This window comes from Jaculus jaculus, chromosome 6 (genome assembly GCF_020740685.1).
Source record: "Jaculus jaculus isolate mJacJac1 chromosome 6, mJacJac1.mat.Y.cur, whole genome shotgun sequence".
NCBI classification, from domain to species: Eukaryota; Metazoa; Chordata; class Mammalia; order Rodentia; family Dipodidae; genus Jaculus; species Jaculus jaculus.
Genome location: NC_059107.1, coordinates 166,456,328 through 166,474,854, shown reverse-complemented (window position 1 = coordinate 166,474,854; position 18,527 = coordinate 166,456,328). Strand labels below are relative to the sequence as shown.

General features: G+C 42.2%; 1 protein-coding gene and 1 non-coding gene across 2 annotated transcripts in view; both read right to left on the bottom strand.

Annotated features, from left to right (window-relative positions):
* Positions 1 to 18,327, bottom strand: part of Mov10l1 (Mov10 like RISC complex RNA helicase 1) — a 104,934-nt gene extending 86,607 nt beyond the window's left edge. Inside the window, exons 1-5 of the mRNA XM_045153050.1 lie at positions 18,231 to 18,327; positions 16,161 to 16,345; positions 13,879 to 14,041; positions 7,079 to 7,191; positions 6,083 to 6,267 (exon numbers count right to left, since the gene is read on the bottom strand). Of these exons, the coding sequence (XP_045008985.1) occupies positions 6,083 to 6,267; positions 7,079 to 7,191; positions 13,879 to 14,041; positions 16,161 to 16,345; positions 18,231 to 18,327 (743 nt within the window). The remainder of the gene's footprint in view (positions 1 to 6,082; positions 6,268 to 7,078; positions 7,192 to 13,878; positions 14,042 to 16,160; positions 16,346 to 18,230) is intronic.
* On the bottom strand, positions 4,314 to 4,439 carry LOC123461983. The gene has a single exon (XR_006638024.1). It is a non-coding gene; the product is annotated as a U6atac minor spliceosomal RNA (small nuclear RNA).
* Positions 18,328 to 18,527: the final 200 nt, after the last annotated feature.

Sequence of the window (18,527 nt, the reverse complement as noted above, 5' to 3'; positions counted from 1 at the left end):
CCTTTGGCTTTGCAGGCAAATGCCTTAACCGCTGAGTTATCTCTCCAGCCCCTGATCTGGAATTTACCATGTGGTCTGAGGCTGGCCTTGAACTCACAATAATCCTCTTATATTGGCCTCCCAAGTACTGGGATTAGAAGCATGTGTCATCATGCCCAGCCAGGTTTCTGGTTTTATACTGCCTAAGGACGCTACCAGAAGGCCATCACTGGTATTGAGGATGTAGCTCAGTGGTAGAACATATGTCAAACATGCACAAGACACTGGGGACACACTTAAACCAAACACTTATCACTGCCAGATGTAGCCCCTAACCAAGAATCAGACCAGTGAGCCAAAATAAAAATCTAACTTGCACTGTCTTTGGTATTGCTTTATCAACAGCGGAAACAATTATTACCATAAAGTTGAAGGGATTCTTGGAATTCTATCTTTGATCAACCACTAAGACCTTTTATGGGGAAAGGAGGAGGGAAAGACACAAAACTAAAATAAGTTGTTTTTAAAAATGCCGGAATGGGCCGGACGTGGTGGCGCACGCCTTTAATCCCAGCACTTGGGAGGCAGAGGTAGGAGGATCACCATGAGTTCAAGGCCACCCTAAGACTACATAGTTAATTCCAGGTCAGCCTGGACTAGAGTGAGACCTTGCCTTGAAAAACCAAAAAAAATTAAAAAAAAAAAATGCTGGGATGGGGCTAGAGAGATGGCTTAGCTGTTAAGATGCTTGCCTGCAAAGTCAAAGGACCCAGGTTCAATTTCCCAGGACCCACATAAGCCAGATGCATGAGGTAGTATATCCATCTAGAGTTCATCTGCAGGGGCTAGAGGCCCTAACGTGTCCATTCTCTCTATCTGCCTTTCCATTTCTATCAAACAAACAAACAAATAAATAAAAATAAAAAATGAAAATGCTAGGGCTGGAGAGATGGCTTAGCGGTTAAGCACTTGCCTATGAAGCCTAAGGACCCTGGTTCAAGGCTCGATTCCCCAGGACCCACGTTAGCCAGATGCACAAGGGGGTGCACACGGTCTGGAGTTCGTTTGCAGTGGCTGAAAACCCTGGCGCACCCATTCTCTGTCTCTCTCTCTCTCCCTCTACCTCCTTCTCTCTCTGTCACTCTCAAATAAATAAAGAAAAAAAAATTTTAAAAAATGAAAATGCTAGAATGAATGATGCCCAAATTTGCCAGATAAACAAGGTAGAGCATGCATCTGGAGTTTGTTTGCGGAGGCTAGAGCCCCTAGCACGTCTGTTCTCTCTGCCTGCCTTTCATTCTTTCAAATAAATATATAAAATTAGGGCTGGAGAGATGGCTTAGCGGTTAAGCGCTTGCCTGTGAAGCCTAAGGACCCCGGTTCGAGGCTCGGTTCCCCAGGTCCCACGTTAGCCAGATGCACAAGGGGGCGCACGCGTCTGGAGTTCGTTTGCAGAGGCTGGAAGCCCTGGCGCGCCCACTCTCTCTCTCTCTCTCCCTCTATCTGTCTTTCTCTCTGTGTCTGTCGCTCTCAAATAAATAAATAAATAAAAATTATTTAAAAAAATATATATATATAAAATTTAAAAAATGAGAAGGCCAGAATGAATGATACCCAAATTTCTGTATTTTCTTAAATTTATTTTTTATCAATTTGAGAGCAACAGACAGAGAGAAAGAGGCAGAGAGAGAGAGAGAATGGGCACACCAGGGCTTCCAGCCACTGCAGCCGAACTCCAGACGCAAGCGTCGCCTTGTGCATCTGGCTAACGTGGGTCCTGGGGAATTGAGCCTCGAACCGGGGTCCTTAGGCTTCACAGGCAAGTGCTTAACCGCTAAGCCATCTCTTCAGCCCTCTGTATTTTTCTTTTTTCCAATAGTTTTGCTAAACCTGTCACTGTTCACTGAACTGTTAATTTTTTTTTTAATTTTTATTAACATTTTCCATGATTATAAAATATATCCCATGGCAATTCCCTCCTTCCCCACCCCCACACTTTCCCGTTTGAAATTCCATTCTCCATCATATTACCTCCCCATTACAATCATTGTAATTACGTATATACAATATCAACCTATTAAGTATCCTCCTCCCTTCCTTTCTCCACCCTTAATGTCTCCTTTTCAACTTACTGGCCTCTGCTACTAAGTATTTTCATTCTCACGTAGAAGCCCAGTCATCTGTAGCTAGGATCCACATATGAGAGAGAACATGTGGCGCTTGGCTTTCTGGGCCTGGGTTACCTCACTTAGTATAATACTTTCCAGGTCCATCCATTTTTCTGCAAATTTCATAACTTCATTTTTCTTTACCGCTGAGTAGAACTCCATTGTATAAATGTACCACATCTTCATTATCCACTCATCTGTTGAGGGACATCTAGGCTGGTTCCATTTCCCAGCTATTATAAATTGAGCAGCAATAAACATGGTTGAGCATGTACTTCTAAGGAAATGAGATGAGTCCTTTGGATATATGCCTAGGAGCGCTATAGCTGGGTCATATGGTAGATCAATCTCTAGCTGCTTTAGGAACCTCCACACTGTTTTCCACAATGGCTGGACCAGATTGCATTCCCACCAGCAGTGCAGAAGGGTTCCTTTTTTTCCACATCCCCGCCAACATTTATGATCATTTGTTTTCATGATGGTGGCCAATCTGACAGGAGTGAGATGGAATCTCAATGTAGTTTTAATCTGCATTTCCCTGATGACTAGTGACGTAGAACATTTTTTTAGATGCTTATATGCCATTCGTATTTCTTCCTTTGAGAACTCTCTATTTAGCTCCATAGCCCATTTTTTGATTGGCTTGTTTGATTCCTTATTATTTAACTTTTTGAGTTCTTTGTATATCCTAGATATTAATCCTCTATCAGATATATAGCTGGCGAAGATTTTTTCCCATTCTGTAGGTTGCCTCTTTGCTTTTTTCACTGTGTCCTTTGCGGTGCAAAATCTTTGTAATTTCATGAGGTCCCAGTGGTTAATCTGTGGTTTTATTGCCTGAGCAATTGGGGTTGTATTCAGAAAGTCTTTGCCAAGACCAATATGTTGAAGGGTTTCCCCTACTTTTTCCTCTAGCAGTTTCAAAGTTTCCGGTCTGATGTTAAGGTCTTTAATCCATTTGGACTTAATTCTTGTGCATGGCAAGAGAGAAGAATCTATTTTCATCCTTCTGCAGATATTTATCCAGTTTTCAAAACACCATTTGCTGAAGAGGCTGTCTCTTCTCCAATGAGTATTTTTGGCATTTTTATCGAATATCAGGTGGCTATAGCTACTTGGGCTTACAGCTGGGTCCTCTATTCTGTTCCACTTATCTACATGTCTGTTTTTGTGCCAGTACCATGCTGTTTTTGTTACTATGGCTCTGTAGTATAGGTTAAAATCAGGTATGGTGATACCCCCAGCCTCTTTTTTGTTGCTCAGTATTATTTTAGATATTCGAGGTTTTTTGTGATTCCAAATGAATTTTTGGATTGTTTTTTCTATTTCCATGAAGAAAGCCTTTGGAATTTTGATAGGGATTGCATTAAATGTGTAGATTGCTTTAGGTAAGATTGCCATTTTCACGATATTGATTCTTCCAATCCAGGAACAAGGGATGTTTCTCCACTTTCTAGTGTCTTCTGCAATTTCTCGCTTGAGTGTTTTAAAGTTCTCATTGTATAGATTCTTTACTTCCTTGGTTAGGTTTATTCCAAGGTATTTTATTTTTTTTGATGCAATTGTGAATGGGAGTGATTCTCTGATTTCATCCTCTGTGTGTTTGTTGTTAGCATATATGAAGGCTACTGATTTCTGTGTATTTATTTTGTATCCTGCTACATTGCTGTAGGTTTTTTTTTTTTAATTTTTTATTTATTTACTTGAGAGAGACAGACACAGAGAGAAAGACAGATAGAGGGAGAGAGAGAGAATGGGCGCGCCAGGGCTTCCAGCCTCTGCAAACAAACTCCAGACGCGTGCACCCCCTTGTGCATCTGGCTAACGTGGGTCCTGGGGAACCAAGCCTCGAACCGGAGTCCTTAGGCTTCACAGGCAAGCGCTTAACCGCTAAGCCATCTCTCCAGCCCATGCTGTAGGTTTTGATCAGCTCTAACAGCTTGCTAGTAGAGTCTTTAGGGTCCTTTATGTATAGAATCATGTCATCTGCAAATAATGATAACTTGATTTCTTCCTTTCCAATTTGTATCCCTTTTATGTGTGTCTCTTGCCTTATTGCTATGGCTAAGACTTCCAAAACTATATTAAATAGAAGTGGGGACAGTGGACACCCTTGTCTTGTTCCTGATTTTAGTGGAAAAGCTTCCAGTTTTTCCCCATTTAGTAAAAAAACAGTGGTTAGATGCCACAAAGTAGGTGGCAATGCCTTAACCGTATGCGTGTTGTAAGGCCCAAGGGCCTCTTCCATCCTTGTCAAGGGGAGTGCTAACCTTCTCTCCTTTCATACAACACTGTATTTTTTTTTTTAAGAAAGAGCATGTGAGAGACAGAGAGATAAGAGAATCGGCACACAAGGGCCTCAGCCACCACACTCAAACTCCAGATGTTTGTGCTACTCAGTGGGCATGTATAACTTGCCTCACCTTTATGCATCTAGCTAATTAATGTGTGATCTGGAGAGTAGACCATGGGCCCTTAGGCTTTGCAGGCAAGCACCTTAACCGCTTGGCCATCTTTCCAGCCCTCAACTTAATTTAAAAAAAAATTATTTACTTACAAGGATGGAGGGAGAACGAATGAATAAGAATGGATATGTCAGGGCCTCTAGCCATTGCAAACCAACTCCAGACAATAGGCCACTTTGTCTGGCTTTATATGGGTACTGGAGAATCAAATCCAGGCCTTCAGGCTTCAGGCAAGTGTCTTTAATCACTGAGCCATCTCTTCAGTCCTTTTTTTTTTTTTTTTAAATTTAAAAAGATCCTTTAAAGCCGGGCTTGGTGGCACACATCTTTTGTTCCAGCACTCAGGAGGCAGAGGTAGGAGATCCCCATAAGCTCAAGGTCACCCTGAGACTACATAGTGAATTCCAGGTCAGCCTGAGCTAGAACAAGACCCTGCCTCAACCGCACCCCCCCCCCCCCCAAACAAAAAGACCATTTAAGAACCAGCATGGTGGTGCATGCCTGTAATCCCTGCACTTGGGAGGCAGAGGTAGGAGATTTCTGGGAGTTCAAGGCCACCAAAAACACAGTGAATTCCAGGTCAGCCTAGGCTAGTGAGACCCTACCTTGAAAAAAACAGTAGTAAGAAAAAGACCCCTTAGAAGACAGAACATGGGGCTGGAGAGATGGCTTATCAGTTAAGGCACTTGTCTGTGAAGCCTAAGGATCCAGATTCAATTCCCCAGTTCTCAAATAAGCCAAATGCACATGGTGGCACATGCATCTGGAGTTTGTTTGCAGTGGCTAGAGGCCCTGGCATGCCCATTCTTTCTCTATCTGCTTCTGTCTTTCCTTCTCTCTCTCTCTCTCTCTTTCTCACACACACACACACACACACACACACTCACTCAAATAAATAAATGAAGACAGAACACTGGGGTTAGAGAGATTTCTCAATGGTTAAAGGTATTTGTGTGCAAAGCCTACTGGCCTAGGGTTCAATTCCTCAGCCACCCACAAAAAGACTAACATAGAAAAGTTGCAAACATCTGGCATTCTGTTTGCAGCAGTGGCAAGAGAACCTGGGGCAGGAATGCATACACATGCATGTGCAAGCATGTGTGCACACATGTGCACACACACGTGCATATAAACACACACACAATTTTTTAAAAGACAAGACATGCTCTTCTTAACCAGCCACTGCAGGACTTAAGAGTGTCTACTATTCTGGCTTAATAAAGTCACATGTGTTAGCAACAAGGACATGTTCTGATAAACATGTCACTAGGTGATTTTGTCCTTATGTGAACACCAGCATATACTTAAAATGACTAAGGTGGCAATGTCACTAGGTGATATGATCTTATGGGACCAGCACTGTACACATGACCTGTGAATGACAAATTTGTACAGTGCTTGATTGAGACTCTTAAAAATATACTTAAAATCAGGACATTTGCTTCCCAAAGAAGAAACATCAGTTACCACCTTTTCACAGGGGTTATGCACAGTGCTCTCCATATGTAGCACGATTGGCTGCTCTCCACCACCACGGCATTGACGACGTCATGTCTTCTTGGTATGTACCCCTGAGGCAACTTCAGGTAGTCCAGGCTGAAGAAGATGCTGTCCTCTATCACCCCGTTCCTCCCACACAGGCTGGAGATGCAGACCTGTAAGTGCAGTGCTGAATATTGTTTGCAAGTGTGTGGGGGGACAAGGGACACAGTTCTCAATACTTGCTTCACTTAATCAGTCTAGCCCGGTCAGCCTCACAGAGCCAGTAGGTTCTAGTTCAACATGGATGCCCAGTGGCCTATGAGCTTTCAGGCTGAGCAATAGGGCTGTGTTGCTGGCCGATATCCTTCCCCCACTTCTCTATCATGGCCCAGTTCATATGGCTATTTCTAGGTGCAAACTCAATGCCTCCACATTCCCATTTCAGTCCCCCTAACTCACACCAGTTCACAAGGAAGTTCAAGACCCATGTCCCCCCCCCACTGCCATAATTCTTTATCATGCATATGTTTTGTTGTAAAACATATTAACACATCCATAACTTCAGACCTTAGTTATGTGAGTATTGTTATCTCTACTTGTGTAAGTTTATGTGCACCTGGCTGTGTGAATGCATGTTTGAAAGTGTGTGAGTGTACATGGATATGTATGTGTACATGTGGAGGAATGAACTCAATCCTCATCTACTTGGTTGGTCTAGTTACAGTTATTCTGGGGATCCATCTGTCTCTGCCTCCCAAGTGCTGGGTTTACAGGCATACATAACCATACCTGGTATCTATGTGGGATCCTGGGATCCAAACTCAGATCCCCATACATATGTGGCAAGCACTTTACCAAATAAGCCATCTCCCCAGCCTGTCTCTACTTATTTGAGGGCTGAATTTTATCCATGTAGGCTTACTAGTATGCCCAGGATGGCACTTATAGCAGAAACAGAAAAAGATCCACTCATCAGCACACTACCTTGTCCACACGCTTGTATCTCAGCGGCTTCACTGAGATGGCCTCACTGCTCCATGTACCTGGCCTGATCCAGTAGTCAGCCTCTACCCAATCTCCCTTACATGGCTGGAAACCTGAAATAGTCAGGGACAAAACTTCAGTTAATATTCAAATGAGCAGTACAACCCAAAGTTTTGATATCCTGAAATCATTTCTACTTCACCTAAGATGCATATGAAAGTTTTAAAAATACAAACTCTACTTCTGTTAGAAAGATATTCATAAACTGGGCGTGGTGGCGCACGCCTTTAATCCCAGCACTCCGGAGGCAGAGGTAGGAGGATAACTGGGAGTTCAGGGCCACCCTGAGACTACACAGTGAATTCCAGGTCAGCCTGGGATAGAGTGATACCCTACCTTGAAAAAGCAAAAAAATAAAAAATAAATAGGGCTGGAGAGATGGCTTAGCGGTTAAGCGCTTGCCTGTGAAGCCTAAGGACCCCGGTTCGAGGCTCGGTTCCCCAGGTCCCACGTTAGCCAGATGCACAAGGGGGCGCACGTGTCTGGAGTTCGTTTGCAGAGGCTGGAAGCCCTGGCGCGTCCATTCTCTCTCTCTCCCTCTATCTGTCTTTCTGTGTCTGTTGCTCTCAAATAAATAAATAAATAAATAAAAATTTAAAAAAAGTTTAAAAAAAATAAAATAAAAAAGGAAGGAAGAAAAAGAAATATATTCACTAGCCTTAATTCCCTTTAAACCGCATTAGGGACCAACCATCCCCAGCCTCTAAGGGATGGGAAAGAAACCCAACATGGTCATTCCCAGTCAGGCTTGTTAACTCAAGTCCCTATCTATTCTATTTATTTTCCATATTTTGGCATAAAAATCCCCAAAGGACTACCAAATGTGATCAAGTGATATAGCAGGCATTTTCTGGTTCTAGTTAACAGTAATAGGACAACACACAGCATTGAGCCCAATACTTTTGGCTCTTTGGTATTTTTATCTCGGCTGTCCAAAGACTTGTACCTCTAAGGCAGAACTTCTGAAAACTGTGGGTAACTAAGCATGGGGGTTGTGAAGAATATGGCAATAATATTTTTTTTCTGAACACATAACAACTAAAAATTAAAAATGAAACAAGTGGGTTGGAGAGATGGCTCAGGGAGTAAGAACATTTGCTACACAGGCCAAGGACCTAAGTTTGATCCCTCACACTCACATAAAAAGCCGAGCATGGCCACACATTAACTCCAACACTGAGGTAGGTGGAAACAGGAGGTTACTAGGGTTCACTGGTAGCCAGTATAACAAAAAATCAGTGAGTTCCAGGTTTAGTGAGAGATTCCATCTCAGGAAATAAGGAGAAAGAGTAATAAATGCCTATGTAAAAGTATTTTAAAATAAAAAGAGTAATAGAGGACATCTGACATCCTTTTCTGACCTCTGCACATATGTGGATGGGTCACATGTATCTGCATATACATATACCCCCCCCATATATATATACACACACACATACCAAAAAAAATCAAATGTGTAATGAATTTGAGATGTTTCTGGCAGTGCTCACCAATGGTGCATCTCAATTTCACTGCAGCCTTGGTTCTGAACACACAACATGGATGCTGCATTGCACTGCACATATCATCATGCCATTTAACACCAACACTGCCTCACACACCTCACTTCAGGTTCAAGACTAGAGAAATGTTATGAACTGCAATATTTTTTACTGTACATACTGCTTTCTGCTCTTATATAAGCATACTAACAACCTCTTGTGAGATCCTGTACTATTAAAAAAAAAAGTTAGATAGGTAGTTTCAGTACACAATGGTACAGGTAAACATCCCCATTCCAAATAGGAAGAGTGAAAGCATAACAAGGAAGGATAGGGCCAAAGCAAGACTGGAACCCGGTAAGGCAAACACTAACACCTATAGTTCCATGTCTGGCATTGGAGACTTGTGAGAATCATCTCAGCTCCAAAAGCCTTAAATAACCTCTGCTGTCTGCACTTTGCTCAGTGGACATTCCATGAATGTGACATCTCCAACACTGCAACTAGGCTTCACCTTCATCACTTTGCAGTGGCCTCTCAGGACCTCTTTGAAAAGAATCTGACCCTGCCACACCTTGTCTGGCTTCAGGGGCTTTCTGAAACTGGTGCAAGCCCTCATGAACCCTCACTTGTATTGTGTGTGTCTTCAAAGCAAGAACCATGAATATGACATTTTCAAGTTTTGCTCCACCTTTGAATGTAGTAGTCTGGCTCCCTTACAGTTTGGTGGCTGAACCTGGAAAAACACTTTCCTTTGCAAACATTTTGGAGCAGGGAACCCCTGTGGTAGCCTTTCAGTTCAGTCTCTCTCTCTTCAGACTAATTTGCAGTTATGAACTACAGCCTTAAATGTGTGAAGTCTTTTCTCTCCAGGCAACCTTTCCTGTTATCCCAGTGTAGACTGTAAAAGGTTTCTCTTTAAGGTCACTAATCTGTAACAATTATAGCTGCTTTTTCTACTCATGTCTTGTCTGCAACTTTAAATATCCTCACTCATTTTCCTTATTTTTCTATTCTACCTCACTACTGTAACTCTGAATAAGAATAGTAATCAGTAAATATGTCACAGCCTTAGAATCATGCTATATTAAAATTTCCTCTGCCAAACAACTTAGTCCATTATTCTATAATTCAGACTCACTCAAGTTTTGAAGAAATGGACAGGAAGCAACCAAGCCCCATTTTTTTTTTTTTTGCCACAATATAATGTGAATGGCTTATAGTCAAATTCCCAATATACTCCTCACTCCTCTCTATAACCACATGAGCCAGGACATCACTTTTGGCATTTTGGGCTTCCAAACTCCCAGCAGAATGGCTCATTAAGGCCTCCTTACCAAATTCTAGAGCTTCTCTAGCTTGCAGCTCTAAACTCTTCTACATTCTTTCTGCAAACCTCTTCCAAAAGCCTATGAACCTCACAATAAGGTTTATCACGGGGCCAGTTAGGCTTCTTGGTACTGTTTTTCCTGTATTACTGTTCTTGAAAACAAAAAACTTAAAAAAAATTTTAAGTTAATTATGTACTTTACTATATGAACACATCACATGTTGGTCTCATTCCCTTCATTTTATCCTCTTATATCTCTTTTTCCCCACCCACATTCCACTGAGGGCACTCTCAGGGGTTTTATTGATATTCACCATGGGGTTATGAATGTATCAGTTATTTGTATGTGTGTAGTGTTGGATGGCTCTGGCTGCTCCAAATGTTTGAATGGCAGATACTTGCACCCCTTTTTGCATCTGGCTTACATGGGCAGCTTGGGAACTGAAGCTAAGCCAGCAGTCTGCAAACAAGGACTTTTTACCACTAAGCCATCTTCCTAGCCCCTTATAGCTACTTTTCTTGTTGCTATGAACAGAACGAAAGGTTTATTTTGGTTCACAGTTTGAAGGCTCAGTCTGTCATGGTAGGGATGGCATGGCAATGAGAGCAGCTTGATCTCTCTGGTGGCAGAAGTATGTGGTGGCTGGTCACATTGTGCAGAAAGAAATGGATGTTGATGCTCAGCATGCTTCTTCCTTTCTTCCCATTTTAGTCAGTATGCAACTCCAGCCAAAGGGATTGGTGTCACATCCATTCAGGGTATATCTTCCCTCACTCACTTAAATGTCTCTAGATATGCCCAGAGGTGAGTCTCCTAGATGATTCTAGGTTCAGCCTTCATAGTTATAAATGTTTGATTTTTAAAACTACTCTTTGAATTGCTGACTTGAGTTTCATAAAAAAAATAATTTAAAGAATTTTGTCCTGGGATTAGTGCAGAATTTCCAACAACTTCTGTAATGGCCCTAAACATACTTTGGATGCTTTGTACTATGTATTTATGTGAAGTAGCAATCTCAGCAATGGTAATTATAAAATCAAAATTTTGATGAACTGTGAAAAATGATGGATGGTAGTAACACATGCTCAGCTAAAATTTAATTCTTTTTTGTTTGTTTGTTTGGTTTCAAGGTTCAGTCTCACTAACTCAGGCTGGCCTGGAATTCACTACGTAGTTTCAGGGTGGCCTCAAACACACTGTGATCCTCCTATCTCTGCACCTGAGTGCTGGGATTAAAGGTATACGCCACCATGCCCAGCAAGATTTAATTCTTTTTTTTAAATTTTTTTTTGTTTATTTTCATTTATTTGAAAGTGACAGAGAGACAAAGAGGCAGATAGAGAGAGAGAGAGAGAGAGAGAGAGAGAGAGAGAGAGAGAGAGAATGGGCGAGCCAGGGCTTCCAGCCTCTGCAAACGAACTCCAGACGCGTGCGCCCCCTTGTGCATCTGGCTAACGTGGGACCTGGGGAACCGAGCCTCGAACCGGGGTCCTTAGGCTTCACAGGCAAGCGCTTAACCGCTAAGCCATCTCTCCAGCCCAAGATTTAATTCTTAATGTAAAAATAAACAAGTGTATCCATATCAACTCTATGTATAACAAAGAATAGTTTTATAGAAAAATGTTTTTTTGTAATTTACTGAATCGTTTTATTTGCATACCTGTTTTATAACCCCATAACATTTATTGGGTGAAAAAGTCCAAGAAGGCCTGCTGTAAGAAACCATTTGTAAACTAGTCCCAATGTCCATCCATCCTTCCTTCCTTCTTAAAAGACCTTTAAATTTTACATTTTGTTCAGAATCAGGTGGAAATCTTTAATCAAAGTACTTAACAAAGGAAATAAACAAACTAGACCTTAGATACTCATGGATGAAATGGAGCAGGTCTACATGTTCAAAAGACCCAGATATAGATTCTTTGTTAAGTTTTAGTTTGTGAAAATATTTAAACCATGAAGTGCAATTTTGAAGAAGATTCTAGGCACTTATGTAAAAACATAAAATCAGGCTGGAGATGGCTCAGCAGTTAAGGTGCTTGCCTGCAAAGCCTAACAATCAGAGTTTGATTCCTTAGTGCCCATGTAAAGCCAGCATGTACAAAGTGGTGCAATGCAAGTGAAGTCCATATGCAGTGGCTGAAGGTCCTGGTGTGCCTATTCTGTCTTCTCTCTCCCTCTGCTTCTAAATATATAAATAAAAATATATTTTAAGAAATTATTCAACATAAGCTGGGCATGGTGGCACACACCTTTAGTCCCAGCACGGGGAGGCAGATATAAGAGGAATGCCATGAGTTCAAGGGCACCCGGAGACTACATAGTGAATTCCAGGTCAGCCTGGGCTAGAGCAAGACCCTACTTCAAAAAAACAAATAAATAAAATAAATAAATTATTCAACATAATCTCTCTGGTTCTTTTAAAAAATATTTTATTTAGGGCTAGAAAGATGGCTTAGTGATTAAGGCACTACTTTCAAAGCCTAAGAACCCACGTGCAACTCTCCTGGTCCCACATAAGCCACATGTACAAGGTGACGCAAGCATGTGTGATTGTACATGTACACAAGGTGGCACATGTGTCTGGAGTTTAACTGCAGTGTCTGGAGGCCTTGGTGCCCCAGTTCTCTCTTGCTCTCTTTCATTAAAATAAAGCCAATCTGGGGGCTGGAGAGATGGCTCAGTGGTTAAGGCACTTGCCTGCAAAGCATAATGGCCCATGTTCAACTTTTCAGATCTCACATAAGCCAGACCCCCAAAGGTGAGGCAAATGCAAGGTCACACATGCCCACTAGGTGGTGCAAATGTCTGGAGTTTGCAGTGGCTGAGATCCTGGCATGCCAATCCTCCTCCTCCCCACCAACCCTCTGGGCCAGTCTGTTGGGCTTACCTCAAAAAAACTGTTTATTTGGGAGACAGAGAAGCAGAGAGAGAATGGGTACACCAGAGTCCCCAGCCACTCCAAATGAATGCACCACCTTGTGCATCTGGCATATGTGATATGGGGAATTGAACATGGGTCCTTTGACTTTGCAGGCAAGTGCCTTAATTGTTAAGCCATTTCTTCAGCCCAATAAAAATATTAAAAGAATAAATTCATACTGAAAAATGATTTTTTGGAAAAAAACAGCTGCTGCAGGAAGCCAGCACCTACCTGTCATTGTCTAAAGCTGTCTTTGTTAATGATATATGTAACCATCTCAAATCTAATCCATAAAAATAATTTAAAAGACACAAAACCTAATTTTTTTTTTTATGGAGGAAAGGATTTATTGAAGCTTACAGATTCAGGGGAAGTTCCATAATGGCAGAAGCTGGCCTGCTTTCACAGACCAAACACACAGAGAGAGGCACAAGCCAAAAATCAAAAGCCACACAGCACAGCACACTTCAGGAACTCCAGCTAAGCACATTTTTTTATCTTTAGACTGAAATCCTAAACTTACCATCACACCTTAAGGTTCACCCAGTGACATTGCCTCTAGCCAGGTGGCTGCAAATGCAAACTACAAACTAATAAAACACTGAATATATTGGGGGGCATCTATTTAAACTATCATACAGAGCAAACACTTTACCCACTGAGCCATCTCCCCAACCCCCTAATAAGTTCTTATTTGCATAAAAGAAAATTCACTCATCTCAAGTGCTCACTCTAATGAATCTTGGATATTGAATGCAATCATGTAATCTCATCCATATCAAAATAGTTCCTCCCTCCCTCCCTCTTTCACCATTGGCCTAAGAAAACTTGAGGCCTCTGTTAGTTTGAATGTATGCCCCCCATAGACTCGGGTGTTTGATTAAAGCTTATAACTGGGGTCTCCAGCCACCTGGCTAGAGGAGGTGTCATTGGGGGCAGACCCTGGGGTCTAGCCCTAAGGTGCGACAAAACCTAATTTAAAAGTGAAGCAGAAATCCATCTGATTACCTTCACACACAGTCTCCAGAGAAAAGTATGTGGTCTGATTGATGTAGCCAGCACCTTCCAACAGGGAAGTCACACAGCCAATCAGCACTCGAGGGCTGGAGTCTGACAACTGTTTACCACTGTTTTTGCTATCGTCCTCCCATTTATCAGAGACAGGTTCCACCTGTAAGACAGACAAATTACTATTTAAACCATTCTAAAAGGAGAGTTAGAAAAGCAAACTACAAACCAATACTCTCATCTTACTCCATCTAGGTTAGAAAGTCCAAGGTCAAGGCATGGCAGATTCCAGATGGTGAGGACCTGTGCTTTCTGATTCATAGAAGATGCCTTCTAAAAGGATGAAGCAGCTCTCTGGAATTCCTTTTATAAGGGCATGAATTCTATACATGAGTTATTTTGGTCCAATCAACCCATAAAGGCTTCATTTACTGATACCATCACCCTGGGAGTCAGATTTCAGCTTATACATTTTAGGGTACATAGAGTCATACAGCAGTCCCTTGTGCATACAGATATAAAAATCTTCAACAAAATTTTAGCAAACGGGGCTGGAGAAATGGCTTAGCAGTTAAGGCACTTGCCTGCAAAGCCAAAGGACCCAGGTTTGATTCTCCAGTAAGCCAGATACACAAGGTGGTGCATGCTTCTGGAGTTCATTTGCAATAGTTGGAGGCCCTGGCATGCCCATTCTTTATCTACTTCTCTCTCTCTCTCTCTCAAATAAATAAATAAAAATAAAAAAATCTACCATTCTTTCACAATATAAACAAGTAAGAAATAAAAGGAAACTTCTTCAATAGAATAAATGCCATAAGTGAAAAGTCCATGGTTAACATCAGTCCAGTGCTAAAAGATGAAAAACTATTCCCCTCAGATCAGGAGCAATGCAAAGATGCCCACTCTCACACTTCCACTCAACAATGTGTACTCAAATTCCTCACCAAAGCAAGAAAGAAAGGAAAGGCATAGAATAGAATAGAAAAGTAAAATTATCTCTGTTCACAGATGAATAGAGCCTTCATGTAGAAAACGGTAAAGATTTCATAAGCCAGAAAGTCCCAAAAAGGTGAGAGCTAATAAATGAATTGAGCAAAATAGCAGACACACAAAAGCTGCTTCATTTCTTTGTACTTGCAATTAAAAAAGCAAACAAAAATTCTTAGGAATCAACCTAACCAAAGGAATAAGATGAGACATCTAAATAAATAACTATAAGAACAAACTATATAATAAAGATGATATTGAGGAAAATATTTGTAATCTCATGTAACTTCTTAAAAGGATCTAATTTCCATATACATAAACTCCAATGAGGGAACATGCTGAACCCAACAAAAATGGACAAAGAATGAGAAGATAATTTATACAAATTGTGAAAAATTAATGATACTAGGCTCACATGCAAATTAAAATCAAGAGATCACTTTTCATTTGTTAGGTTGCAAAGCCTTCCAAGCTTGATAATATCCATATCCTTGCCAACATTGTGTACAGGCAATTCTCATTCTGTTCCTGAGCGTATAAATTAATACTATGTTATTGGATATTGATTCATGAACATTAAATTGTTAAATTTACATACCCTTTGACTAGGATATTCTAATTCCAAGAACTTATACCACCAAAAAAAACTATTACATGACAAATAAAGTTACTGGCAGTAGAATCTAATAACCATTGCTAATCAGATATCAGAGTCGAATTATTATAATTTGAAACAATGTTTTAAAAACATTAGAAAAAAAGCTTTGGTAAAGACCACCATAAATTACAGGCAAATTTTACTTTTTAAAATTTTTTATTTTTATTTATTTATTTGAGAGCAACAGACAGACAAAGAGGCAGAGAGAGAGAGAGAGAGAGAGAGAGAGAGAGAGAGAGAGAGAGGGAGGGAGGGAGGGAGGGAGGGAGGGAATGCGTACACCAGGGCCTCTAGCCACTGCAAACAAACTCCAGATGCAGGTGACCCCTTGTGCATCTGGCTTATGTGGGTCCTGGGGAATCGAGCCTCGAACCGATGTCCTTAGGCTTCACAGGCAAACATTGAACCACTAAGCCATCTCTCCAGCCCAAATTTTGCTTATTGAATTACAAACTTCTGTGATGTTTAAATGATTTACAATTACTTCTCTTTATTTTTTAAAAAACAGAAATAACTACAAAGAACAAAATTTCCCCCAACAGGCTTACTCTGCTCTCTCTAGCTTGTTTCTGAGAAGTTAACAAATAATGGAGATTTATGGTGAAGAGAGATTATTTACAAATGAACTAAGACTTACCCTGATTGCTTTCAGTCCATTTGATACTTTATTTTCTTCCACAATTGCAATAACTTCCTGTCCAACATTCAGAAGCACTTTGCTTGTCACAACATCATTGGAGAAGTAGATCAAATCATCAATCATTCCATAATCACTGCAGTACCTTGTCACAACACCCTGCACGGTTTTCAACCTGGTATCCCCTGAACAGGTAAAGCAAAGAAGTTACACTGACTGCAAAAGCAAATCCCACTACTTAAACACTTAAACTACTTAAACCTGGGAAAAGCTAAGTATGGGCCTCTATTGGGGACAGGAACCTAATGGGCTTCATCTGAGACATGGAAAAGCTGCCATAGGGAACATAGGGTGTTTTTTCTTGTGTCTGGCAGGGTGCATGTGTTGATGTATTTGTGTGCCCTGAATACTCACAGGCAGAGGCCAGTGGAAGACATCAGGGGTCCTTTATTGTTCTTCAGCCTTATCTCTCCAGTGTAATCTCTCATTCACCAAACCTGTACTCTAATGCTAGACTGGAAGCCCAAGCAATTTTCCTCTCTCCTCATTACCCCACCCCTCAACATTGAGAGTTACAGGTATTTGTGGCAACACCCACCTTTTTACAAGCAAATGACCTTAACCTGCACACACTCAGCTTTTTACATGGGTCCTGGAGATCAAACTCAGGTTCTCACACTTGCACAGCAAGCACATTTACCTGCTGGTCCCTCTCCCCGGGCCTGGAACATAGGTGTTTTGTTTGTTTGTTTGTTTTTGTTTTTTAGAGAAAGAAGCTTGTGTTTCAAGGAACACAGGTAGTGAACATGGAGTCAAGCCTTGACTCCAAAGCCAGACTGTCCGAACTTGTCTACCATGTGTAACCCTGAGCTTGGTCCCTAGCCATTTTATATGCCAGTATAATTTGGAAAAGAGACAGTAATTGTCACTACTTGGATGGGTGACAGAATACACATGCAATGTGCACATAATATATGGGGTACCCTGTAAATTATTGGGCTAAGAGAGACATCTGTGGACTCCCTGATGTGTGCTATTTGCCACTATCTTTTCTCATCCCCATAAGCAGCGGTAGACTCGGGAGATTGAGTAAGGCTTCAAATATCAAGTCATAGGAAGGTTCATGCAGCCTAGGAACAGCAGACCCTTAGCCATTCAGTGACCCATTTAGAGGTACAGCTGCAACCACTATCCTTGCGCTTGCACCTTTCCTGTGACTTTTCACAGGAGAAACTTCAGAGTACCCAAGTCATGCCACGGCTGTGAAACCCCAGTGCTGTATGGAGCTCAAGTTGTCACTGCATGAGGGCCATTATTCTACAGATGATACTGGATGGATGAGCTATTTGCTTTAGGTTACATTTTGCTATAGGCATTAGCACATCTGCACACCATGACCTTTATTCTGCTGCAGCCCACCACTAACTTTATTTCTGTTATTATTTCTGGCTTCTCTTGTGGGAAATTTTATTCTTTTAAAGGTTGGATAAATCAATAGGGTACCACTGCCCCGAATTCAATCCTTCCGTAGGGAGAAAACTTGGAGAGATAAAGCAACAGTGTAGATCTGCGCCCCAGGGAGGAGCAACTGTAATTACAGCCTCAGAAACATGAGGCCAGAAAGAATCCAAACGAGCAAAAGAGCACTTCCAACACACTTTGAAAGAACAACTTAGGCACAATTATAGCTTCCAACAGTCTGAAAGCTCACCGAGACTGGGCCAAAGGCCAGGCAAGATGTCCAGAGACACCTCATCAGCTTGCGCGGCACCTCAACACGCACGACGGAAGCCAGGGACAATGAGGACGTGCCAGAAGCCAGACAGCTGTGCCTGGAGTGTCTCTGGAAAGACGACCGCGGGGGGCACGGTTTCTTTGGGTTTGCTTGGCTTTGAATAGCAGGCGTCCAAGCCTCAAAGGCCCTGTCCTCGTACCCGCGCCAAGACGAAGGAAGGCAGCGGCTCCGCACGGCACGTGGGCCAGGGCGGCCCTGGGGGCAGGGACGGGTCACAGCCCCGCCCCCACTCGACAGCCCCCGCTACGCCCGGTGCCCCACGCGCGCACACGCACCTTCCGCGAGCTCTTGTCCCGGCTGTCGGACATCCTCGTCCGGGGCGTCCTCTTTCCTCCAGAAGAAAGCCACCAGCCTGGCCGCGAGGCGCAACATGGCGTCCCCTCAGCCTGACGCCCCGGCCTCACTGCCAGCGCCAATCCTTAGCATGCGCGCCGCTTGCTTCCGCCAACTGGACACCGCGCATGAGCATGCAGAGCTCAGCCAATAGAATTATTGTTTCTGCGCCTGCGCCTACGCCTGCTCAGCTAATGGGTTTCATCCACGTGCTTCGGGCCTGACCGTTAGCTGTGAGA